Source organism: Mustela nivalis (genome assembly GCF_964662115.1).
Source record: "Mustela nivalis genome assembly, chromosome: 13".
In the NCBI taxonomy this organism is placed as follows: domain Eukaryota; kingdom Metazoa; phylum Chordata; class Mammalia; order Carnivora; family Mustelidae; genus Mustela; species Mustela nivalis.
The window spans coordinates 57,880,135-57,903,442 of NC_139032.1; the positions used below are offsets into that span (position 1 = coordinate 57,880,135).

General features: G+C 40.9%; 1 protein-coding gene across 7 annotated transcripts in view; it reads left to right on the forward strand.

The window, feature by feature from the left end:
* Positions 1 to 15,706: 15,706 nt before the first annotated feature.
* The window catches only part of UNC13B (unc-13 homolog B), a 225,981-nt gene continuing 218,379 nt past the window's right edge, over positions 15,707 to 23,308 (forward strand). For 4 of the 7 annotated variants that reach the window (XM_082694712.1, XM_082694713.1, XM_082694717.1 and 1 more), the window contains exon 1: positions 15,707 to 16,103. In XM_082694712.1, the coding sequence (XP_082550838.1) occupies positions 16,082 to 16,103 (22 nt within the window). In that variant the 5' untranslated portion in view covers positions 15,707 to 16,081. The remainder of the gene's footprint in view (positions 16,104 to 23,308) is intronic. The other 3 variants (XM_082694715.1, XM_082694714.1, XM_082694719.1) reach the window with 1 other exon arrangement.

Below are 23,308 nucleotides of genomic sequence, written 5' to 3' on the forward strand. Positions count from 1 at the left end.
TGATGGGGGATAGTTGGAAGGCAGGCAAGCTGGAACGGGGGCTCCTGCCCTAAGAGGAAACCACCTATTTTACACTACCCTGCAAGGAGCCCTCCACCCTTTCCCATGTGATAGATCGGTGACAAAAACCTGATGGGATGACAGGTGCAGGAAAGTTTAATCAGATTAAAACAGCCCACTAACAAGACCATAAAACCCCCGAGATTTAGAAGTTCTAGTGGCAACCCTCTCAGGTTCCTTGCCCTCCTCAGGAGCTTTGTGCTATAACTTTGCTGTCACTCAATAAATCTTGCTTTGCTGCTCACACACACACACACACAAAAGTCCAGTTTCATCACATTATATCATGTCAATCTGTGTGTGTGTGTGTGTGTGTGTGTGTGTGCACACGTGTATGTGTATGTGGTATGTTTATATACACAGTATTGGCATTATACTGTTTACTCATATTACAGGTTTTTACTTTAAATCTCTCTCAAGGGCGCCTGGGTGGCTCAGTGGGTTAAGCCACTGCCTTCAGCTCAGGTCATGATCTCAGGGTCCTGGGATTGAGTCCCGCATCCGGCTCTTTGCTCAGCAGGGAGTCTGCTTCCTCCTCTCTCTCTCTGTGCCTGCCTCTCTGCCTACTTGTGATCTCTCTTTGTCAAATAAATAAATAAAAATCTTAAAAAAAATAAATCTCTATCAAGTGAATAAATAAAATCTTTTTAAAAATTAAATTAAAGAAAATAAATAAAAATTTCTTTTTTTAAGATTTTATTTATTTATTTGACAGAGAGAGGCACAGTGAGAGAGGGAACGCAAGCAGGGGGAGTATGAGAGGGAGAAACAGGGACTCTTCCTGAGGGACTCGATCCTACTAGGATCATGACCTAAGCTGAAAGCAGATGCTTAATGACTGAGCAGCCCAGGCGCCCCCAAAAAAGATTTCTTTATGAAATATTTTAAGCACAGAGAAAGTTATAAAGAATACTATAACAAACATCCACATTTTTCTCACAGAACTTTATTAAGTCTTAATATTTTACCACATTTGCTTTGAATTCTCTCTTAAAGAAACTAATATTTCAGATAGGTTGAGATTTTATGTACTCCTTCCTAATCTCATTCCATTCTCTCACTTGCTCCTCATGTTCTCTTCTCAGAAGTAACCACTATTCCAAACTGGTATTTATTTTTCCTTTACATTTTTTTTTTAAAGATTTTATTTATTTATTTGACAGAGAGAAATCACAAGTAGGCAGAGAGGCAGGCAGAGAGAGAGAGGGGAGGAAGCAGGCTCCCTGCCGAGCAGAGAGCCCGATGCGGGACTCGATCCCAGGACCCTGAGATCATGACCTGAGCCGAAGGCAGCGGCTTAACCCACTGAGCCACCCAGGCGCCCCCCTTTACATTTTTTTAAAAGATTTTATTTATTTATTTGACAGACAGAGATCACAAGTAGGGAGAGAGGCAGGCAGAGAGAGAGGAGGGAAGCAGGCTCCCTGCTGAGCAGAGAGCCTGATGCTGGTCCTGGTCCTGGGCTCGATCCCAGGACCTTGGGATTATGACCTGGGCCGAAGGCAGAGGCTTTAGCCCACTGAGCCACCCAGGCGCCTCTTCCATTACATTAAAAAAAAAAAATTTATTAACTGATGTATATGTATTTCTATTGGATATATACTTAGAAGTAGAACTGCTGAGTAATAGGGCATGTATATGTTTAGCTTCAGTAGATATTGCCAATATTTTTTTCAAAGAGATTATAAGAGTTCACATGCCCACAACACATGAGAAGTCTAGTTTCTCCACTTTTGTGCCAACTCTTGATGTTGTCAGTCTTTTTAATTTCAGCTATTCTAGTGTATATGCACTGGTATCTCACTGTGGCCTTAGTCTGCATTTCCCTGATATCTAGTAAATTTGGGCACCTTTTTTTATTGGCCTATTGGTTACCTTTCATGACTTGCCTGGCCAAGTCGGCCTAGTTTTCTATTTGGTTGTCTGTCTTTTTTCTATTTGTAGGAGCTCTTTGTATATTCTGGATCTGCTACTTTTGTTAGAGAAATCTATTGCAAATACCTTTTCCCACTGTAGCTTGCTTTTTTATTTTCTAAGTGGTGTTTTTCAATGAACAGAAGTTCTTGTTTTAATATAGCTCAATATATTTCATAGTTGGTGGATAATGCCCTATACCTGTTTAAGAAGTTTTTGCCTGGCAGTACTTCTAGTCCACAGATCCTGTACCTCTGGTTTAATAAAACCACCTTAAAAAAAAAAAAAAGGAAGGGCACCTGGGTGGCTCAGAGGGTTAAGCCTCTGCCTTCTGCTCAGGTCATGATCTCAGGGTCCTGGGATAGAACCCTGCATCAGGGAGCCTGCTTCCCCCTGCCTCTCTGCCTACTTGTGATCTCTCTCTCTCTGTCAAATAAATAAATTAAATATTTTTTTTTAAAAAGGAAGTCTTTGCCTATTCCAAGGAAATGAATATATTCTCTTATGTCATTGTCTAGAAGCTTTATTATTTTACCTTTTATAAGTCATCTGCAATAGATTTTGTATATCTTGTGAGGTAGGAGTCAAGGTTCATTTTTTTCCCCATATGGTTATGGAATTGATCCAACACTTTTTTTTTTAAAGATATTTATTTATTTATTTGTCCGAGAGAAAGAGAGAGAGAGAGAGAGAGAGAGCACAAGCAGGGGGAGGGGCAGGGAGAGGGAGAAGCAGGCTCCCCACTGAGCAGGGAGCCCTATGCAGTACTGGATCCCAGGGCCCCTGGATCACAACCCCACCCAAATGCAGATGCTTCATCAGTTGAGCACCCCTGATCCACCACTTTTTGTTGAAAACATTGTAAAGTACAATTTCCAAAGAGTTAAAAGCAAGATTCTCTTTTTTTTTAAGATTATTTATTTATTTATTTATTTGACAGAGAGACATCCCAAGTAGGCAGAGAGGCAGGCAGAGAGAGAGGAGGAAGCAGGCTCCCTGCCGAGCAGAGAGCCCGATGCGGTACTCGATCCCAGGACCCTGAGATCATGACCTGAGCCGAAGGCAGCAGCTTAACCCACTGAGCCACCCAGGCGCCCTAAAAGCAAGATTCTTATAAAAATACAGAATGAAAACATAACAGAGATTCATTTAACTCATTATTTTTTTTTAAAGATTTTATTTATTTATCAGAGAGAGAGGGGTAGAGAGAGAGCACAGGCAGACAGAATAGCAGGCAGAGGGAGAAGCAGGCTCCCCGCTGAGCAAGGAGCCCGATGTGGGACTCGATCCCAGGACACTGGGATCATGACCTGAGCCGAAGGCAGCTGCTTAACCAACTGAGCCACCCAGGTGTCCCCATTTAACTCATTATTGAGGGAATAAGGAGGATGGTAAAGCATGTTTGATGAGCATTCAAGGAAATTGGGTATTGTATTAGAGTTGTGGTGGGGGGTGATATGTATGTGTGTGTGTATATATAAATACACATATATATGCACTTATATGTGTATGCATATATACATGTGTTTATATATATGTACATACATATGCATATACAGACACAGACACACTCATAAATAGGGGTAGAGATAGAGAAATTTTATTACAAGGAATTGGCTTATAGGATTATGGAGGCTAACAAGTCCCAAGATCTTTAGCTGGCAAACTGGAGACCCAGAAGAAGTGATGGTATAGTTCCAGGCCCAGTCCAAAAGCCTGATAAAAAACTGGCAGTCTGGTTCCAATCTGAAAGCCAGCAGGAAGAGCTGATGTTTCGGTTCGAATCTAAAGGTAGGATAAAGGACCAATCTCCCACTTTAAAGAACTGGCCAGTCAGAGAGAAATTTCCTCTCTCTTTCTCTTTTAAAGATTTTATTTTTAATTAATCTCTATACCCAACATGAAACTCAGACTCACAACCCTGAGATCAAGAGTCACATGCTTTACAGAGTAAGCCAGCCAGGCATTCAGAGAAATATTCTTCTAATCATCCGTTTTGTTCTAGTGAGGGCTTCAGCTGATTGGACAAGGCCCACCACCTACATTAGGAAGAGCAATCTGCTTTACTCAGTCTATTCAAATGTTAATCTCATCCAGAAACATCCACCCAGAATAATGTTTAACCAAATATTTGGGTACTTTGTGGCCCAGTCAAACAGACATGTAAAATTAACCATCACAGTTACTTATAGGCATTTGAAAAAAGAATGTTAGATAAAAGTTAGTTAAAACTGGTATATGTCTACAGGATAATAACACCATAACCTTTTCTTTTCTTCTTTTTTAAAATATTTATTTATTTATTTTACACAGAAAGAGAGAGAGAGTGCATGCAAACACAAGTGTAGGGAGGGGGAGAGGGAGAGGGAAAGAAGCAGACTCCCTACAGAGCATAGAGCCCAATGTCAGGCTCAATTTCATGACCCTGAGATCATGATCTGAGCCAAAATCAAGACTCAGACACTTGACTGACCAGGTGCCCATCCCCCTTTTTAAATTTCTTTATTTCAGTAATCTTTACATGCAACATAAGGCTCAAACTTATGACCGACCCTGAGATCAAGAGTCACATGCTCTTCTGACTGAGCCAACCAGGTGTCTCATAGCCTTTTCTATTAGTCAGAAATCCTTTACATCATTACCAGACAAAAATCTGTAAGTTAACACATGACTTCACAGAGTTTTAGCCTTTAATCAATGATAAGTAGAGAATGAGTTAAGCATAAGTAAATTGCCTTGATAGTTTACCTTTGGCTAGCCCTACTGCCTTTTCTTTGCAGGATTTCCAGTAACTATGTGGATGATTTCTGTCAAAAAAAAAAAAAAACTATCTTTACCCCCATTGCTCTACAGTATCTCCTTTTTCATAAAATAAGTATTCATCATAAGAGTTCTTCATAGCTATAATTTTATAATAAATTTTGATATCTGGTAGCCCATGTCCTCCAATTTCAAGATTGTAAGATTATATTAACTATTCTTGACCATTCCATTCCATTCCATTTCCATATCAATTTTTTTTTAGCTAAAAAAATTTAGCTAAATTTAGCTAAATTTTTTTTAGGCCAAACTCATGACCCTGAGATCAAGAGTTAAAAGCTTTACAGATGGAGCCAAGCAGGTGCCCCTCTATATAAATTTTAAGATCACCTTATTACTTTTTAAAAATTAACATATAATGTATTATTTGTTTCAGGGGTACAGGTCTGTGAATCATCAGTCTTACACAATTCACAGCTCTCACCATAGCACATACCCTCCCTAATGTCCATCACCCAATCACCCAGACACCTCAACCCTCCTACTCCCCTCCCCTCCAGATTATCACTTATCATACACTCACACACACAAACCTACCCACTAGGATTTTCATTAGGATTGTGTTGAATCTACGGACAAAACATTTAGATTGTTTATAGTTTTTTGCTTTTACAAATAAATGTTAACTTTCCTTTATTTAATAAGGAGACTATAGGACTTCATGGGAACCTTTTCACTTTAAGCCCAAAGGAAATACAATAATTTGATGACTCTAAGCGCACTGATCTTTTAGAACAAAACATTGAGGGAAATTTTATTTTCTCAAGAGGAATTAGTGAGTCAACAAGTTGAATGTATATTTTAACATATTTCAATGGTTTTAACTTTTTACATGTTGAGTTTGATGTACCAGAATAGTTTTCAGGTAGAGAAATCTAGCAGGTTGTTGGACATATGGGTCTGAAGCTGATGAGAGCAGCCTGAGCTAAAGACACAGATTTGGAATCTATTGCTTACAAATGTAAGCAAGGTTAGAGTTTATGGAGGGAAAAAATGGGCTGTACACAGAGACTTGGGGCTCTATTTCATGTCTATATTAACTAATTTGAGGAGGAAAATGAGCAACAGAGATTAAAGAGCAAGGGGGCCCTAGATCTTGTGTGTATATGTGCTGGGGCTGTGGGCAGGCCTTGTTCTGTGCCATAGAGTTTTTCATGGTGCTTTGACCACTGGGCAGGCTATGTGAGTTCTGAGTTCCTTCTCTACCACATCCCTGACTAACCCCCAAACTTAACTAACTCCCAAATCTCTACTCCTTTTCCTGGCCCTTCATGTGTTTTGGCTCTTGAAAACAGTAACTATTCTCTTTTCGCCAGTAGAGTTGACTTCCTTTAGTTACCTGGATTTGCCCATCTGCGCAGGTTTATAAAGATAGGAATTGATCTCCAGAAGCCCAGGACAAGGCAAGAGAGCACAGCATAGCAGCAGTGGGAGCTGGGGCGAGTACCCAGTGGGCCATGGACAAGTCAGCTCCCCAACAGTTTAATAATGAGGTCCTGAAGACCTCCAACAAGTGCTAACAGCAGCATTGTGTTCCCCCTCCAACCCCCCACACACTGAAGCTCTGCAAGAAGACAAACCAGGAGGCTCAGCATTATTCAGAAGTCCTGGCCAGCCCAAGGATACTCAAATCCAGAGTCCAGTCACAGCCAGTTTGGAGAGAACCTGGAATGGCCTCCTATGATCAGACAGGAAAGGAGATGACTGATAGATGGTACAAAGAAATTAAGAACTACAGCTTCCAGCAGCCTGACTTCACCTCCAGGACAGGACACCCACAGCCATGGTTTGGAAGAATACAATAAAGATGGGAGTGGGTTGGGGCGCCTAGGTGACTCAGTGGATTAAAGCCTCTGCCTTCGGCTCAGGTCATGATCCCAGGGTCCTGGGATCAAGCCCCGCTTCAGGCTCTCTGCTCAGCAGGGAGCCTGCTTCCCCTTCTCTGCCTGCCTCTCTGCCTACTTGTGATCTCTCTGTCAAATAAATAAAATCTTAAAAAAAAAAAAAATGGGAGTGGGGAAGGCACCTGCAAGTGAGGGGTCTTCCTTCACAGTGGCCCAATATTTCCCAGCAGGAAATGTCAACTAGGCTACTTTGAAGAAAATGTCTTGTCTCCAAAGAAGAAATTCATTAAATGTAATGGGAAGGTGGCAGACTTAAGGTGGATACGAAGTGCCTGGAACAGTAAAAACTCAGCTGTGTGACTGTCCCTCTGAATGTATGTGCTTGTATTTGTGATGCATATGAGTGTGTCTTGCACACACACTTGGATATACAGTTCTGCATGATTTTTTTTTTTTTTTTTTTTTGGAAAGAGAGAGTATGGGATGGGGGTGGAGGACAGAGTAGTAGAGGAAGAGGGAGAGTCTTCAGCAGGCTTCACACCCAGCACAGAACCTGACAGAGGGCTCGATCTCATGACCCTGAGATCATGACCTGAGACAAAATCAAGAGTCCAATGCTTAACCGACTGATTCACCCAGGCACCCCTAAAAAACCTTATTCTTATCAAAGGAAAGACTATATAAAGCCTTTACTCTGTGGGGTGCCTGGGTGGCTCAGTGGGTTAAAGCCTCGCCTTCGGCTCAGGTCCTGATCTCAGGGTCCTGGAATCGAGCCCCACATCAGGCTCTCTGTTCAGCAGGAAGCCTGTTTCCCTCCTGCCTCTCTGCCTACCTGTGATCTCTACCTGTCAAACAAATAAATAAATAAATAAATAAAAATCTTAAAAAAAAAAAAGAAAAAAGCCTTTACTTTGATGGTTACCTAGACCACACTTATTTGGACTTTGGGGGAGAAATCAATTTAAAAACTTTTTGCTATTTTTTAAGCAAATTTCTTTTGTACATTTCTTGTAATAGCCATCTTTGGGATTTCTGTGTTCTAACGTTTGTGACGCTAAGAAGTAAAGTTCATTTTATATGATCATGCATTGTAGCCTGCTTTTGGTAGATTTAAGAATTTAAAATTTAAGAATGTCTTTTTTTCCTTAAAGATTTTATTTTTAGGGGCACCTGGCTGGCTCAGTTGGAAGAGCCCATGATTTTTTATTTTTTTTAAGATTTTATTTATTTATTTGAGAGAGAGAGAGAGCATGAGAGCAGGGGGAAGGGCAGGGGGAAAGGGACAAGCAGACCCCCAGCTGAGCAGAGAACCCAGTGGCATGGGACTTGATCCCAAGGCCCTGGGATCATGACCTGAGCCCAGGGCAGATACAACTGCTTGAGCCAATCCAGGAGCCCCAGTACATGACTCTTGATCTCGGAGTTGTGGGGTCAAGCCCCACATTGGCTACAGAGATGAACAAAACAAAAAACCAAAAGTAAATTATTTTAAGTAGTTTTCCTTGGCTCCTAATGAGTCTGCAGTTGCCAATACTGTTAAGTTGTTGTTTTTTTGACAAGTCAATGATGAATTTGAAGTGACTGAAGAATTAGCCTTGATGAATAGTTTGCATGAAATAATTACAGGTAAAAATGTTTTCAAAGAAGTTGAGAAAGCACTAATTCAGCACAACCTGAAGTGGAATCTGCTAAACTGTGTCACAGCTGATGGTGGCAAAAATATATGTGCAGCAGAAAAAAGGCTTAGTTCAACAAATTTACAAGTCTTGTGAAAATGTCATGTATTTAAAGTGAACAGTTATTCATGGGGTGCCTGGGTGGCTCAGTTGGTTGAGCATTCAATTCTTGGTTTTGGCTCAGGCCTTGATCTCATGGGTTGTGAAATCCAGCCATGCTGGGTTCTGTGCTCAGTGGGGAGTCTTCTTGAAGAGTCTATCCCTCTGCCCCTCTCCCCACACTTGTGTGGGTGCGTGTGTGCTTGTGCGTACACACTCTCTCTCTCAAATAAATAAATCTTCAGAAAAAGTGTATGATTATTCACTGTACAAAGTACTTTGTAGAAAATATGTAAATTTATCATGGGTTATTAAACTACTCGTGTCAGTAGTTGACTTCATTCACTCTCAAACACAACCATCATCAGTTCTGTGGCTTTTGTTTGTTTTTTGTTTTGTGAGAAATAGAAGCTGAATATCTTGCTTTGTCCCCCCCCCCCCGACAGCAATTTGATGGCTTAGTATTGGTAATGTTTTATTATGGTATTTTGAGCAAAAATTGGTCAGGGGTGCCTGTCTGGTGGAGCATGTGACTCTTGATCTCAGAGTTAAGTTTGAGTCCCACGTTGGGGGTAGAGATTATTATTTTTTATTTTTTAAAATATATTTTAAAAAATATTTTATGTATTTATTTGACAGAGAGAGGTAGAGAGAGAGAGAGAGAGAACGTGCACACAAGCAGGGGGAGCAGGAGACAGAGGAAGAGGGAGAGAAGCAGTCTCTCTGCTGAGCAGGGACTCAGTTCCAGGATCCTGGGCCATCACCTGTGCTGAAGACAGACCTTAACCAGCTGAGTCACCTGGCAACCTGCAATTACTTTATTTTTTAATTTTTTTCCTGCAACTACTTTAAAAATAAATAAAAACTTCATTTAGAAAGTTAAGCAAATGTCAAGAGGAGAATCTAGTAGAATTCTATAAATGCTTTCCAAGCAATGAATATGCTCAGTTGAATCACATGTTCATGGACTGATAGCAGTATTTAACAGTAGTTACTGTGAGAAAAGACAGATGAGATTCATAAGATCTCATTACAGATCAACATTAGTGCTTGAACATTTGCAGTTGATTCTAATAATACTTGAACCCCAACTAAGCAAAATGCATACTCTCCAAAAGAATTTCAACCTTCTCATTAGTAGACCTATTGTACCAAAAACTTGTATTCAATTATTATTGGTTTATTTTGAATGTTACTATTTTTTTAATAAAGTCTTTTTTTTTTTTTAAAGATTTTATTTATTTATTTGACAGAGAGAGATCACAGTAGGTAGAGAGGCAGGCAGAGAGGGGAAGGGAAGGAAGCAGGCCCCTGCTGAGCAGAGAGCCCGATGCGGGACTCGATCCCAGGACCCTGAGATCATGACCTGAGCCGAAGGCAGCGGCTTAACCCACTGAGCCACCCAGGCGCCCCAAGTCTTTTTTTTTTTTAAAGATTTTTATTTATTTGTTAGAGAGAGAGAGAGAGGAGAGAGAGATACAGAGCGCAAGCACAGGCAGACAGAGTGGCAGGCTAGAGGCAGAGGGAGAAGCAGGCTCCCTGCCGAGCAAGGAGCCCAATGTGGGACTCGATCCCAGGACGCTGGGATCATGACCTGAGCCGAAGGCAGCCGCTTAACCAACTGAGCCACCCAGGCGTCCCTTGAATGTTACTATTTAAAAAGTTGTTTTTTCTCTTGTTATGCAAGTACCTATACAACAGCCTCAATTTTGCTTTTTTTGGCCTAAAACCTAAGTATTTACTAAATTGTCTTTTACAGAAGAAGTTTGCTGTTCTCTGCTCTAGACAGTGCCTGGTACTAAAACTGCAAGAACATCCAGCAATTTCTTTTGCTTGTTTGTAAGTCTTGGATAATTTTTTCCAATAGTGAGAAACACACGTCCTTTCCTTCATGAAGTTTATATATTTACTAAGTTAACTATACCCTCCCCACTTATTAAGTATTCAAATAATTCTGAAACCTCCAGGTATGTATGCAAACAACCCATTTCTTCCTTCTAACCATGATCGTAGCACTTTTAATGGTCTGTCTATCCCCAGACTGTGCATTCTTTGAAGAAATGTCTTATTCCTCTTTGTGTCTGTAGCATGGTATGTAGTACTTGGTAGATGCTCAATAAATTTTTCTTTTATTTTTCAAAGATTTTATTTATTTATTTGACAGAGAGAGATCACAAGTAGGCAGAACAGGCAGAGAGAGAGGGAAGCCAACTCCCCACTGAGCAAAGAGCCCGATGTGGGGCTCAATGCCAGGACCCTAAGATCATGACCTGAGCGGAAGGCAGAGGCTTAACCCACTGAGCCACCCAAGTGCCTCAATAAATTTTTCTTGAATGCACTAACACTTACTTACATCTCTTGTAAGGTCTCTTTCTCTGATATTTATCTATTTGTATAGGATTACAGTGTTACTAATAAATAGATATTAAGTAAATATTTGATAGGAATGACTAAACTGATTTATAGGAATTCATTGAATTATTTGGCATTCTGATTTTCAGATTTCACTACTTAATCCTGTACAAATATCTTTTTGCACAGCTTTCCCCCCATTTATTTGAATTATTTTCATGGAATATATTCCCACAGTGGAATTTTATTCATTTGGCAGTATTTACCGAGTTCCAAATATGCTGGGCTAGGGGCACCTGGCTGGCTCAGTCATTGGAGCACATGACTCTTGATCTTGGGGTCATGAGTTTGAGCCCCATGTTGGGTGTAGGGTTTACTTAAAAATAAAATCTTTAAGGGGCGCCTGGGTGGCTCAGTGGGTTAAAGTCTCTGCCTTGGCTCAGGTCATGATCCCAGGGTCTTGGGATCGAGCCCTGCATCAGGCTCTCGGCTCAGTGGGGAGCCTGCTTCTCCCTCTCCCACTCCTTCTGCTTGTGTTTCCTCTCCTGCTGTCTCTCTCTCTCTCTGTCAAACAAATAAATAAATAAACATTTTTAAAAAAACATGGTTTTAAAAATATTTTATTTATTTTCTGTCAGAGAGAGAGAGAACGCAAGCAGGGGGAGTGGCAAACAGAGGGAGAAGCAGGGTCCCTGCTGAGCAAAGAGCCAGGACACTAAGATCATGACCTGAGCTGAAGGCAGATGCTTAATCGACTGAGCCACCCAGGTGTCCCTGTCCTAATCACTTTGACTAATGTACAGGTTTATTTTTGACAATAACCAAGTCTAAAAACATTCTCATTCATTAATTCATTCATGTATTTAATTAGTCAACAGGTCTTTTTTGGGCATAATTACCAGATGTTGTGTTAGGTGTTAGGGATAAAGATATAGAAAACAGGTCCTTTGTTGTTGAGGAGCTCTGTGTCTAAAGAAAGGATAGATATGCAATTATTTTTCAAGAAGATAAGATCTATAATGGAATAATATACAGGTAGTTTGGTTATTTTCTTGTTTTCCCTCTCTGACCATTTCTTTTCCATCTCATTTTCCTACTCCTTAAAAGTAGGTGTTCTCCATAAAAGACCTTTGTTCCTTTCTGAGTTTAAATAGTCTCCTAGCAACCATAGGGCTCTCAAACTCTTTGCAACTTACTCTTAAATACCTGTACAGGTTCAGTGATTCCATTTCTTTTTTTCTTTTTTTTTTAAAGCATTTTTTTGTTTGTTTGTTTTAAAGATTTTATTTATTTGACAGAGATCACAAGTAGGCAGAGAGGCAGGCAGAGAGAGAGAGGAGAAACCAGGCTCCCTGCTGAGCAGAGAGCCTGATGTGGGGCTCGATCCCAGAACCCTGGGATCATGACCTGAGCCGAAGGCAGAGGCTTTAACCCACTGAGCCACCCAGGTGCCCCCAGTGATTCCATTTCTTGATTTGATCATACAACTTATTCTCTGTATATGAAATACCCTTTCTTCCATATGTGTATGTTCAGTGCTGTCCATACATTGAGATCCACCTCCTCCACATGCTACTTCTCTCTTATGAAGCCTATCTTGATTCCTCCATAGCTTTTGCTGAATTTCTCCAGTTCTTAAGAGGCAATATAGCTGTGTGGCTAATTGAGCTCTGGTGAAAGATACAGTTGGGTTTGGATTCTAATTTTGCTTCATTTTCTTTATTTTAAAAGTGGGGATTAAAATAGTTATATCTTTATTGATTAGAAGATCTATCTCTAGCTTGGACTGCTTTCTCAGGGTTCAAGTCCACATTATCTATCTAGTGGGTACATATGACAATCTCAAGCCTAATGTATATGTCCAAAAGGAAACGTTTCTCCCCAAACCTTGGTTTCCTCTCTATCAGTAAACTGTAGCATCATTCTTTCAGTCTACCCAACTTTAAAACTCTCTCTCCCTCCAATGGTTCACTACTAAAGAAATGATATTCTTATTCTTCTCTGTATTCACAATCATTGTGTGCCAAGTTCTATCACATTAGTTCTTTAACACTGACATATGTTAAAGGGATTTTTCTTTCTTATACCCCTCAGTTCCATATTCACTGCCCCAGTTAAGTTCTTCGCTCTTTCACAGATCTTTCCCAACACCTTATAAATCTTTTATGGATAAAAACTGTGCTTTGTTTGCTTTTGCATCCTCCCATTAAGACTGATCTAAAAGACACTTAATAAATATGTGTTAATTAGTTATTTATATTAAATTTCTCATTAGGCATTGGGAGATATTTTCTAAGAGATAGGGAACTTGGAGGAAGAGTGAACTTTTAATGGCCTTGGAGCATGACTTAAAGATAGTCATAAAGTTGGTAGATGGTTCCCCTGCATCAGGGTTCTAAGCTGGACCACTTCTTTCTTGCCTGAGGGCTCCCAAAAAAGGCAACAACAGAGCCAAACTTAGGTATTTCGGTCTGAACCTCTTGAGATTCTTGGGTTCTCTTCACTACTTACTTTCCTTGTTCCCTCCCCCTTTCCTTCTCATTTCCTGGATTTCAGAGTCCTAGCTCTCAGCTACCTGCCAACTAAACCTGAAGTATGAATTCCATTCAAATGCTGAAGAACTTTCAAGTACTGTACTGGAAAAACTAATGAAGACTGTGTGGCATGGAGGACTGGTTTTCTATCCCTGTCTGAGTTGCTTCTGAAGGTACATTTACCTTGTTGATGAGTATAACTGGTGCCTGTCAAGGGCCTAGAGGGTCAAAGACGTCATTGCGTTTTTCCTCTGAACATTAAAAAAAAAAAGATTTTATTAATTTGAAAGAGAGAGAGAGAGAGACAGAGAGAAAGCAGGAGCAGGGGGAGAGGCAGAGGGAGAGGGAGAGAGAGAGAGAGAAGCAGACTCCCTGCTGAGCGGGGATCCTGGTGTAGGGCTTGATTCCAGGACACTGAAATCATGAACTGAGCTGAAGGCAGATACTTAACTGAATGAATCACCCAGGTACCCCTTTTCTGAACTTTTAACTGGGAAACTGGGATTCCTCAGAGCTTACATCATAAACTTTAGACAGTGGCTCTTGCTCTGCTTACCTTCCCTTTACTTCCCAGCCACATTCCTACCTTTATGTCCACAATCTAAGTAACAACAAACATGTATTGGGCATTTTTGTATTTACTAGTTAATTTAAATGCATTTCCTCATTTAAACTTTAAAACCATCTTATAAAGCAGTTACTATTATTATTCTTTGGGAAATTGAGGCCATGTAGCTTGTCCAAGGTCAAAATATTAGAGCTAGAACTCAGTTCCAGGTGTGGTAGGCAGATTTTTAGGATGGTCCCCCAATGATGGCTGTCCCAGTGAGGGAGTTTCTGGTGGTATTCATGTCCTTGTGTAATCCCCTTGCCTTGAATGTGACTTGCTTCTGATGCAGAGAATACAGCAAAAATGAGGGGATGTCACTTCTGTGATTAAGCTAAAAAATAATGTGACTTCCATTTGCTAAAAGACTTTATTGCCTTCTCCGCTTGTATGCTTTAAGCAAGCAGCCATGTGGGAAAGGCCCGATGAAAGGAACTGAGTGAGACAGGCCAACAGCCTAGGGGGAATTGAGTCCTGCCCACAATTACAGGAGTGAGCTTAGAAGTGGATGTTTTTTTAGTCAAGCTGGCACTTTGATAACAGTCTGTAAAAAACCTGAGTCAGAGGATCCAATCAAGCCATACTCAGATTCCTGACCCACAGAAACTGTGAGATAATGTTGTTTCAAGCCACTAAGTTTTGGAGTAATTTGTTGCACAAAAATAGATAATATACCAGATGGATCTGATTGGCTTCAAGGTTCATGCTCTCCTCAATTTTATAAAGGACAGCTGGGCTAGATAGCTAGGTAGTCCAACTTCCAGCATTCCGGAGAATGCCCATTATTTTGAGGGTCAGCATCTCTGTTAACAAGGCTGGCTCATTGGCCGTGGTGAAAATCTTCCTCGGGGTATTACTCCAAATTTGGATGAACACTGGAAGGATCAAGTATTCTTCATTGCATTTGCTACTCCTTGCTATTGCATTTGGAGTGTCACTCTCTCATAGCAACTATTTCACGGAGAGAAATTATATGATAGCTAGGTTTGCTTCGGGAGGGCAAAGACCCTGTTAGATTGACAGACCCTCCCTGGGACTGCAGGCAGAATTCCATGGATACAAGAGTTGCAAATGCTGAAATCTTAGTTGGCCTAATGAGGTCTTAGAAAGCATCTCCTCTAATGGTGCTCAGCCCTGGCATCACATTAGAATCACCTGGGGAGCTTTTAAAACATAGGATTCCTGAGCTATACCCCAAATCAATTAGATTAGAACTGTGGTGTGGAAGGGGTGTTGGATCTGTACGTTATACTATGTGTCTTCCAGTTTTCTGTTCTGGTCTTTTTCACGTCCTCACATGTTCATTTGTCATCCTACCAGAGAAGTCCTAGCTTAAAATACTTACCGTCCCTCTATCCTTCATTCAGTAAATATTTACGGCCTCATTTCTATATACCAGGTACTACTACAGTCGTTGGAGATACAATGGCGTGCAAGAAAAAAAAGAACTGGTCTCCAAACATTTTACTTTATGCTCACACAGTTATTTTACTTTTTTTTTTTGTAGTTGCTAATTAAAACATGTTTGTCTTGTGGTATGATCTTACTAAATTAGTACCCGTAGGGGTTCCGTCAGTTGTAATCAATAGAGTAAGAAGTCGAATAGAAAATTCTTCAATGAAAAAAATCTTCTTGGGTAGGAGGAGCAGAGGGTTTCAGTTACCTCCTCCTAGTGAGGAGAAGCCCCGCCCACTCTGTTCCACACTTATTAGTGGGCGGAGCTGCCTTCATTCTTGAACTTAGGGAAGAGGAAGGAAACCCCGCCTCTTACGTGCTTATGGGAGGTGGGGTCGGTGGACTGGGCGTGAGTTGATTGGCTGGGAGGCGGAGCGCCACTGGTAAGCTCCTTCCAGACGCTCGCCGGGATCCCGGTGGAGCGAAAGGAGGGGGGTAGTCCCGGTAGCTCCTGCTTCCCAGCGATGGCGTCGTGGTGCCGCGCCCAGTCTCCTGCCTCTCCAACCGTACTCAGAGCTATTGGGAGCCCAGTCAGACGGTGAGAATTGACGCGGGTCCGAGAGAGCGGCGGGACACTGCCTGCCACCCGGACCATGAGGAGCGGTCAGACCTGTGGGGCCGATAGCGGGAGCAGCTGCGGCACCTGCTGAGAGGAAAGAGGGAGCGGCCGGGTGCGGCGGCGCGGCTGGGGTACGGCGGAAGCTCGCCGGTGCCTCGGCCATGTCATTGCTCTGTGTACGCGGTGAGTGTGGACTGGCGGGGAAGGGGACGGGGTCGTCGAGGGGTCCCCACACACTTCCTGTGGGCGTGGGGTTACCACCTTTTCCAAACTTCACTTCCCGTTCGCGCCTCGGGGAGCGATTATGTTAACACATTTATAAACATTTAAAGAGGTTCTTTCCACCCTTTCTTGTTTTCCCTCACTCTCCTGTGGGGGGACTGTTAACCTCTCCATTTCCGTGGCCATGTGACGGAGTTGTTGGCCGGCAGGCCCAGATCCTATTAAACAGTGACTGGGGCTCTTTTCCAGTCAGAGTGGAATAGCTAGGAAACCGCGAATAGTTGGTGTCAACAGTGGGCAGTCTCCCTTCCTTTTCCCTGCACCGTGAAACTGCAGGCGGATTAGTAGAAGGTTCTTTTTATCGTTATTTAAACGCGATGTAGTACAGCTGTCACATCCCTTCTTCCAGTGTATTTCTTGGCTGGCACCCTCTGCTGCTTGTCTGGTTCCCTGCTTCTCTGTAGTGTAGGATAAGGTTATTCTAATATTCGACTTGGAAAGCTGTGTTGTCTTCTCTCCTTTTGGAGCAGAGCATAAGTCGTATTGACCTATATGTTTGTTTATGTATTAGCTTCTATCACAGTAATCAAAGGGCCTTTATTGCTTTTTCGCTGAGGTCGCTTGACCCATCTAAGAAGATATTTTAAGGCAAGAGCTTTGGGGGTTAAGATGAGGCAAGGTGCATGGATTAAGCTCTGTGAGGGTAGAGATTGTTTCTTACAGGTTTTTGTATTCTTGGTGCCTGACACAGGAGCTCAGTACTGGCTTTGAATAAATGCATGGGAGTACTGTGATTTTAGAGATTATCTGATTAGAAAAAGCAGGGCTTGGATTACCCATTGAATTTGATCTTGGACAATTGAAGTTACAGCCTATCATATCAGTGTTCAACAAGATGTAGGATAAGGTGGCTTGATGATGAGAGAAAGAATTTATCTGCAAGAGCCTTTTCCTGATACCCTTCACTGGATAGAGTTCATGTTTCTTTTGGCTCTGTGGATTAGAAGCATTGTTATTTGTGATTTCTTTGATGGGTGTTTCCCCCAGCTGCTGGCGGAGGGAACTGTTTTGCTCTGCTCTCTTCCACTGTTTTGTTAAATCTCCATTAACCCAAAATGGATTTGACTATTTTCAAGGGATTAGGAGGCAATTTTTTTTTTCTTCATGGTTGATTTTTCATTAATGAGAATTTTGCTCTGCTTTTAGTAAGACATTTTCTCTAAGCAGCTGGGAATCTATTTATTCTTTTAGATCCCTGCTGTTGAGTAGCAGGATTTGGGAGGTTGGGTTTTGCAATGTCCCTTGGACAGTTTAAATCTTTTCTGCTGTACTGTATTATAGTGCTAGTCCTTATGAAAGACTGTTTAGGCAGCAACTCTATTAAACCAGAAATTCCAATTTAATTGCATTTAAATAACTTCAGAGAAGGAGCTGCTGCAGTTCTAATATTGGGCAACTATCATTGTCTAGAAATTCTATTTAGCTAACTTCTTTCTGTTTTCACATTATATTAGTCGAATCTCTCTTCTTTTGAACCTGGGGGATTAGAGATCAGCAGGTCATTATCTTTTGAATGGAAATCCTGAAGAGTATTAATTACTGAAATAAGCAGGTACCTCATACAGAAGTATTCATATTAAATGCCAAAGTATCCATTCTGGGAGAACTTACAGAAATGGATCAAAATAAATCTTTCTTTCTTTGTTTTTTAAATAAATCTTTCTAAAATGATATTCTTGCATTATATTTTGAAAGTTAGGAATGTTCATGTTATGAAAGAAGCCTGTGTAATATTGCAGAACTCACTATCAGTTCATCTTGGTGTAGAATTGAATTAGAAACTTTTCCCCTGTAGTCAAAGTTCAAACAGTAGTAGAAACTGGCGTAGAAATTGGCAAACTGGTATTTAATTATCTCCAGACATCTAAAGAAGTCAGTTTCGGGTGCTCCTCCTTGTGGGTAGAGAGTCTTAAAAAATGAAAACAAAACTTCATTCCAGAGGACAGAATTGGGACAAGTTGACCAGTGGTTGAAAATGATAAGAAACTCTACATCTCTTCTGAGAAGTACAAAATTACCAAAGGCACAGTATCATTGGAAATCACTAGAAGAGGGGCACCCCAGTGGTTCAGTCGGTTTAACATCTCCCTTCTGCTCAGGTCATGGTCCCAGGGTTGTGGGATCAAGTCCTGCATTGGGCTTCCTGCCCAGTGGGGAGTCTACTTCTCCCTCTGCCCCTTCCCCAACTCATGGTCACATGCATTCTCTCTCTCTCTCTCTCTCACTCAAAAATAAATAAAATCTTAAAAAAGTCAGTTTCTTGGTATAACCCTTTAATCATGTCTTTTTGCCTATGGGTTAAGGTTTCTTTTTTGGCCCTATTTTTTTGCCTATCCTTATACAGATATTTAGCTATAGCACTAACTCTGTTCATTCCTGCCTCTGCACCACTGTTCTGCATTTGTACCCCCTGAAATATTCTTTTTGAATTTTCTGCTTATCAAAAATGTTTTCTTCCTTTCCCAGCATACAGTCTACTTTTTTTTGTTGTTGAAAAGTTCCCGAGTTCCTGTCCTCAGTGATCTTTTTCTCCTTTACACTTTTAAACTATAAATGCCTTTATTTATTTATTTATTTATTTGTCTTCTATGGTCTGTGGGTCTTTTTTTAAAAATTATTATTAATTAATTTATTTTCAGAAAAACAGTATTCATTATTTTTTCACCACACCCAGTGCTCCATGCAATCCATGCCCTCTATAATACCCACCACCTGGTACCCCAACGTCCCACCCCCTGGCCACTTTAAACCCCTCAGATTAAATATAAGTTACTTATGGGCTGAACAGTACTACTAATTTGTCAATAAATTGTATACTGCTGGGCAACTTTTCTTTTACTGTTTATGGTGACGTAGACAAAGAAAATAATGACAGTGGTCAGATCAGATCTGGAATTTTGTGTTCACTTGGGGTATTTGATTCTAAGAGGCACATTGAGAAAGTAGAATTTCTTCAGAGGAGAATCATTAGAATAATGAAGAGTGTAGAAAACATTTGAGGAATTGAGAGGTTTAGTTTTGAGATGATTTAAGAGGGGAAGTATCATAATAGACAGAAATTGTTTTAAAAAACTTCATTGCAGGGGTGTCTCTCTGGCTCAGTCCATGAAGCATGCAACTCTTGACCTGGGGGTTGTGAGTTTGAGCCCCAAGTTGGGTGTAGAGATTACTTAAAAAACAAAAATAAAACTTCATTCCAGAAGGCAAATCTGGGGCAAGTTGACCAGTGAATTGAAAATTATAAGAAACTCTACATCTGAAACTAATGATGCACTATATGTTGGCTAAATGAATTTAAATTTAAAAAAATTAGAAGAAATTATATTTACTTATTTATTTATTAATTAATTAAATATTTTACGAATTTGCGTGTCATCCTTGTGCAGGAGCCATGCTAATCTTCTCTGTATCATTCCAATTTTTTAGTATATGTGCTGCCGAAGCGAGCACAATTAATTAAATATTTTATTTATTGGTTTGACAGAGAGGGAGAGAGATGGAGAGAGGGAAACAAGCAGGGGGAGTAGGAGAGGGAGAAGCAGGTTTCCTGCCAAGCAGGGAGCCTCATATGGGTGTGGGGGGGGGAATCCCAGGACCCCGGGATCATGACCCGACCCAAAGGCAGACGATTAACGACTGAGCCACCCAGGCGCCCCGATTTTTAAAAATGTTTCTTTAAACTTTGAGGTTTTTTTTTTGCTGGTTTGTTTTTTAAAGATTTTTTATTTATTACTTGACAGAGAGCAAGCGAGAGAGGGAACAGGAGCAGGGGCAGTGGGAGAGAGAGAAACAGGCTTCTTGTTTAGGATCCCGGGCTTCATTTGGAGGCTTGATGTGGGGTTGGATCCCAGGACCCTGGGATCATGACCTGAGCCAAAAACAGATGTTTCTCGACTGAGCAACCCAGGCACCCCAAGAAATGATTTAATTTAAAGTAAGGAAGAACGTTAAATTAGAGCTGTTCTTAAAGGGAATGGACTACTTACGATTTTTTTTTTTTAAGAACATTTTAAGCAGAAACTGAATGAGTGGTAAGAATGTTCTAAAAGACATAGAGTGGAAGGTTGGACTTGATGAATTTTAAGAAACCGCCTTTTCATAGAATTCACTTAGTCTTTCTTTAAAAATTTGGCACAATTTTCTTCATACTACTGATATCTTTTTGCTTCCAAAAGGTCTAATACCACAGGAGCAACTTGAGTAAAGGATTTTCTTTAACTTTTGGTGTCTTGGTATTTGTCAGTAGTTTTTCCCAATAAATTATAAGCATTTTGAGAATTGAGTCTTTCTATATGTATATGTATGTGTGTGTGTGTGTGTATATAAATAAATATATATATTTTAAGATTTTATTTATTCATTTGCGAGAGAGGGGGTACAAGTCTGGGTGGGGGGAAGAGAGGGAGTGGCAGAAGCAGACTCCTTGTTGAGCAGGGAGCCCCATGTGGGGCTCAATCCCAGGACTCCGACTTCCTGACTGGAGATGAGGGCAGATGCTTCCTACTGAGCCACCTAGGCACCCCTAAATCATTCTTTTCAGTGGTTTCAGAGAATTCCGTGTGTAATTCCATACACATTAATAAGCATGCATAATTTAGCCATTTTTATATTGATGAACAGTAATAGATTTTTTTATTTTGCTGTTATAACAATGCTACCATGAACATCCTTGTGGATAGTTTTATTCTGTTTGGATATCTCTAATCAGTTTTCCACCTGGACTCTGGGTGTGGTTTGCTCATTGCTCTTTCCTTGGCATAATTACACTCAACTGACCTATTAGCAAATCAGATGCCTCAGCATCTTTCAGATAAGCATCCTCTATAGAGGCAGGTCCTTACCAGTAGGAAATATTTTATGCCTATCAAGAAGACAGAAGACCTCAGCTTTTGTTAAGTTTGACCTATGATTTCCATTTACTCTTCTTTTTTTTTTTTTAAGATTTTATTTATTTATCTGACAGATCACAACAAGTAGGCAGAGAGGCAAGCAGAGAGAGAGGGGGAAGCAGGCTCCCTGCTGAGCAGAGAGTGTGATGTGGGGCTCGATCCCAGGACCCTGAGATCATGGAGATTATATCCTGAGCTGAAGGCAGAGGCTTTAACCCACTGAGCCACCCAGGCGCCCCTGTACTCTTCTTTTTTAAAAATCATCTTTGTGGGACGCCTGGGTGGCTCAGTTGTTTGGACGACTGCCTTCGGCTCAGGTCACGATCCCGGAGTCCCCCATCTGAGCAGAGAGCCAGATGGGGTACTCAATCCCAGGACCCTGGGATCATGACCCGAGCCGGAAGGCAAAGGCTTTAACCCACTGAGCCACCCAGGTGCCCCTAAAAATTATTTTTCATATTGATACATGTACCCAAGGTTCATAGCAGCATTATCTACAATAACCAGATTATGAAAACAGCCCAAGTGTTCATCAGTTGGTAAGGGGGTAAAGAAGATGTGGTGTGAGGATGCCTGGGTGGCTCAGATGGTTAAACGCCTGCCTTTGGCTCAAGTCATGATCTCATGGGATCAGGTCACATATGGGGCTCCCTGCTCCGTGGGGAGCCTGCTTCATCCTCTGCCTCTCTCTCTCTCTCTGTTTCTCATGAATAAATAAATAAAATATTAAAACATATGTGCTATGTACGTGTGCATGCACACACACAGTAGACTATTACTCAGCCATAAAAAAGAATGAAAACTTGGCATTTACAACAGCATGGATGGAGCCAGAGAGTATTATGCTAAGCAAAATAAGTCAGAGAAAGAAAAATACCATATGATTTCATTCAAATGTAAAATTTAAGAAACAAAACAAATGAGGAAGGGGGGGGGGGAGAAAAAGAGGCAAACCAAGAAATAGACTCCCAACTATACAGAACAAATGGTTACCAGAATGGAGGTGGATGAGGGGGATGGGTAATATAGCTGATGGGGTTAAAGAGTTGGATTTATTGTGATGAGTACTGGGTGATGTACAGAAATACTGAATCTCTGTATTATATACTTGAAACTAATATTGCACTAGAATTTAAATAACTTTAAAAAATGCATTTCCAAACATTTTTTTGCAAAATTATTTTCCATACTGAACATTAATTACTTGTGCTTTTAAACAATATCCCTAGTGATGAGAATAATATCAAGTCATTTACATTGAGTTGCCCATAGAAAAACTTATATTGGAGCACCTGGGTGGCTCAGTGGGTTAAGCCTCTGCCTTCTGCTCAGGTCATGATCACAGGGTCCTGGGATGGAGCCCCGCATTGGGCTCTCTGCTCAGCAGGGAGCCTGTTTCCCCTCTCTCTCTGCCTGCTTGTGATTTCTCTTTGTGTAATAAATAAAATCTTAAAAAAAAAAAAAGAAAATCTTGTATTTATCATCATTTATTTGTTACCTAATTAACTAAAAAAATACTACTGGGAAACTCTCTAGAAAGTGAATTCTGGGGGTGCCTGGGTGGCTCAGTTGGTTAAGCCTCTGCCTTTGGCTAAGGTCATGACCTCAGGGTCCTGGGGGAATCAAGCCCCAGGTCAGGCTCCCTGCTTAGTGGGGAGTCTGCTTTACTTTCTCCCTCAAGCCCCTGCTAGTGCTCACTAGCATGTGCTCTCTTGTGTGCTCTTTCTCTCTCAAAAAAAAAAAAAAAAAAAAAATCTTAAAGAAAGGGAATTCTGATGGACATTCAGGACACACATTGATTGTAGGTCAATTCTAGGCTGGGGAGACCTCAGATAAGTTTTGGTTTACTGCCGCTGTGGAAAGCCGGAATAGTAATAAATTAATTTCTTTCTTTCAAAAAAAAAATTTTTCTTTTTTTCTTTCTTTCTTCCTTCCTCCCTCCCTTCCTTCCTTCCTTTATTTCTTTATTTCATTTTTTAAAGATTTTATGTGTTTTTTTTAAGTAATCTTTATACCCAACATGGGGCTCAAACTCACATCCCTGAGATCAAGAGTTGTACTCTACTGACTGAACCAGCCGGGTGCCCCAGAAGAGTAATGATTTTAGAATTTTCAGGCACAAGAACAGATGATCAAGTATTTTCTTCACCTTATTTTTTCCCTAACATTGTCATCTGCCTTTGCTAACTCCTTGCTGCTCAGTTTCTATCCTATCAT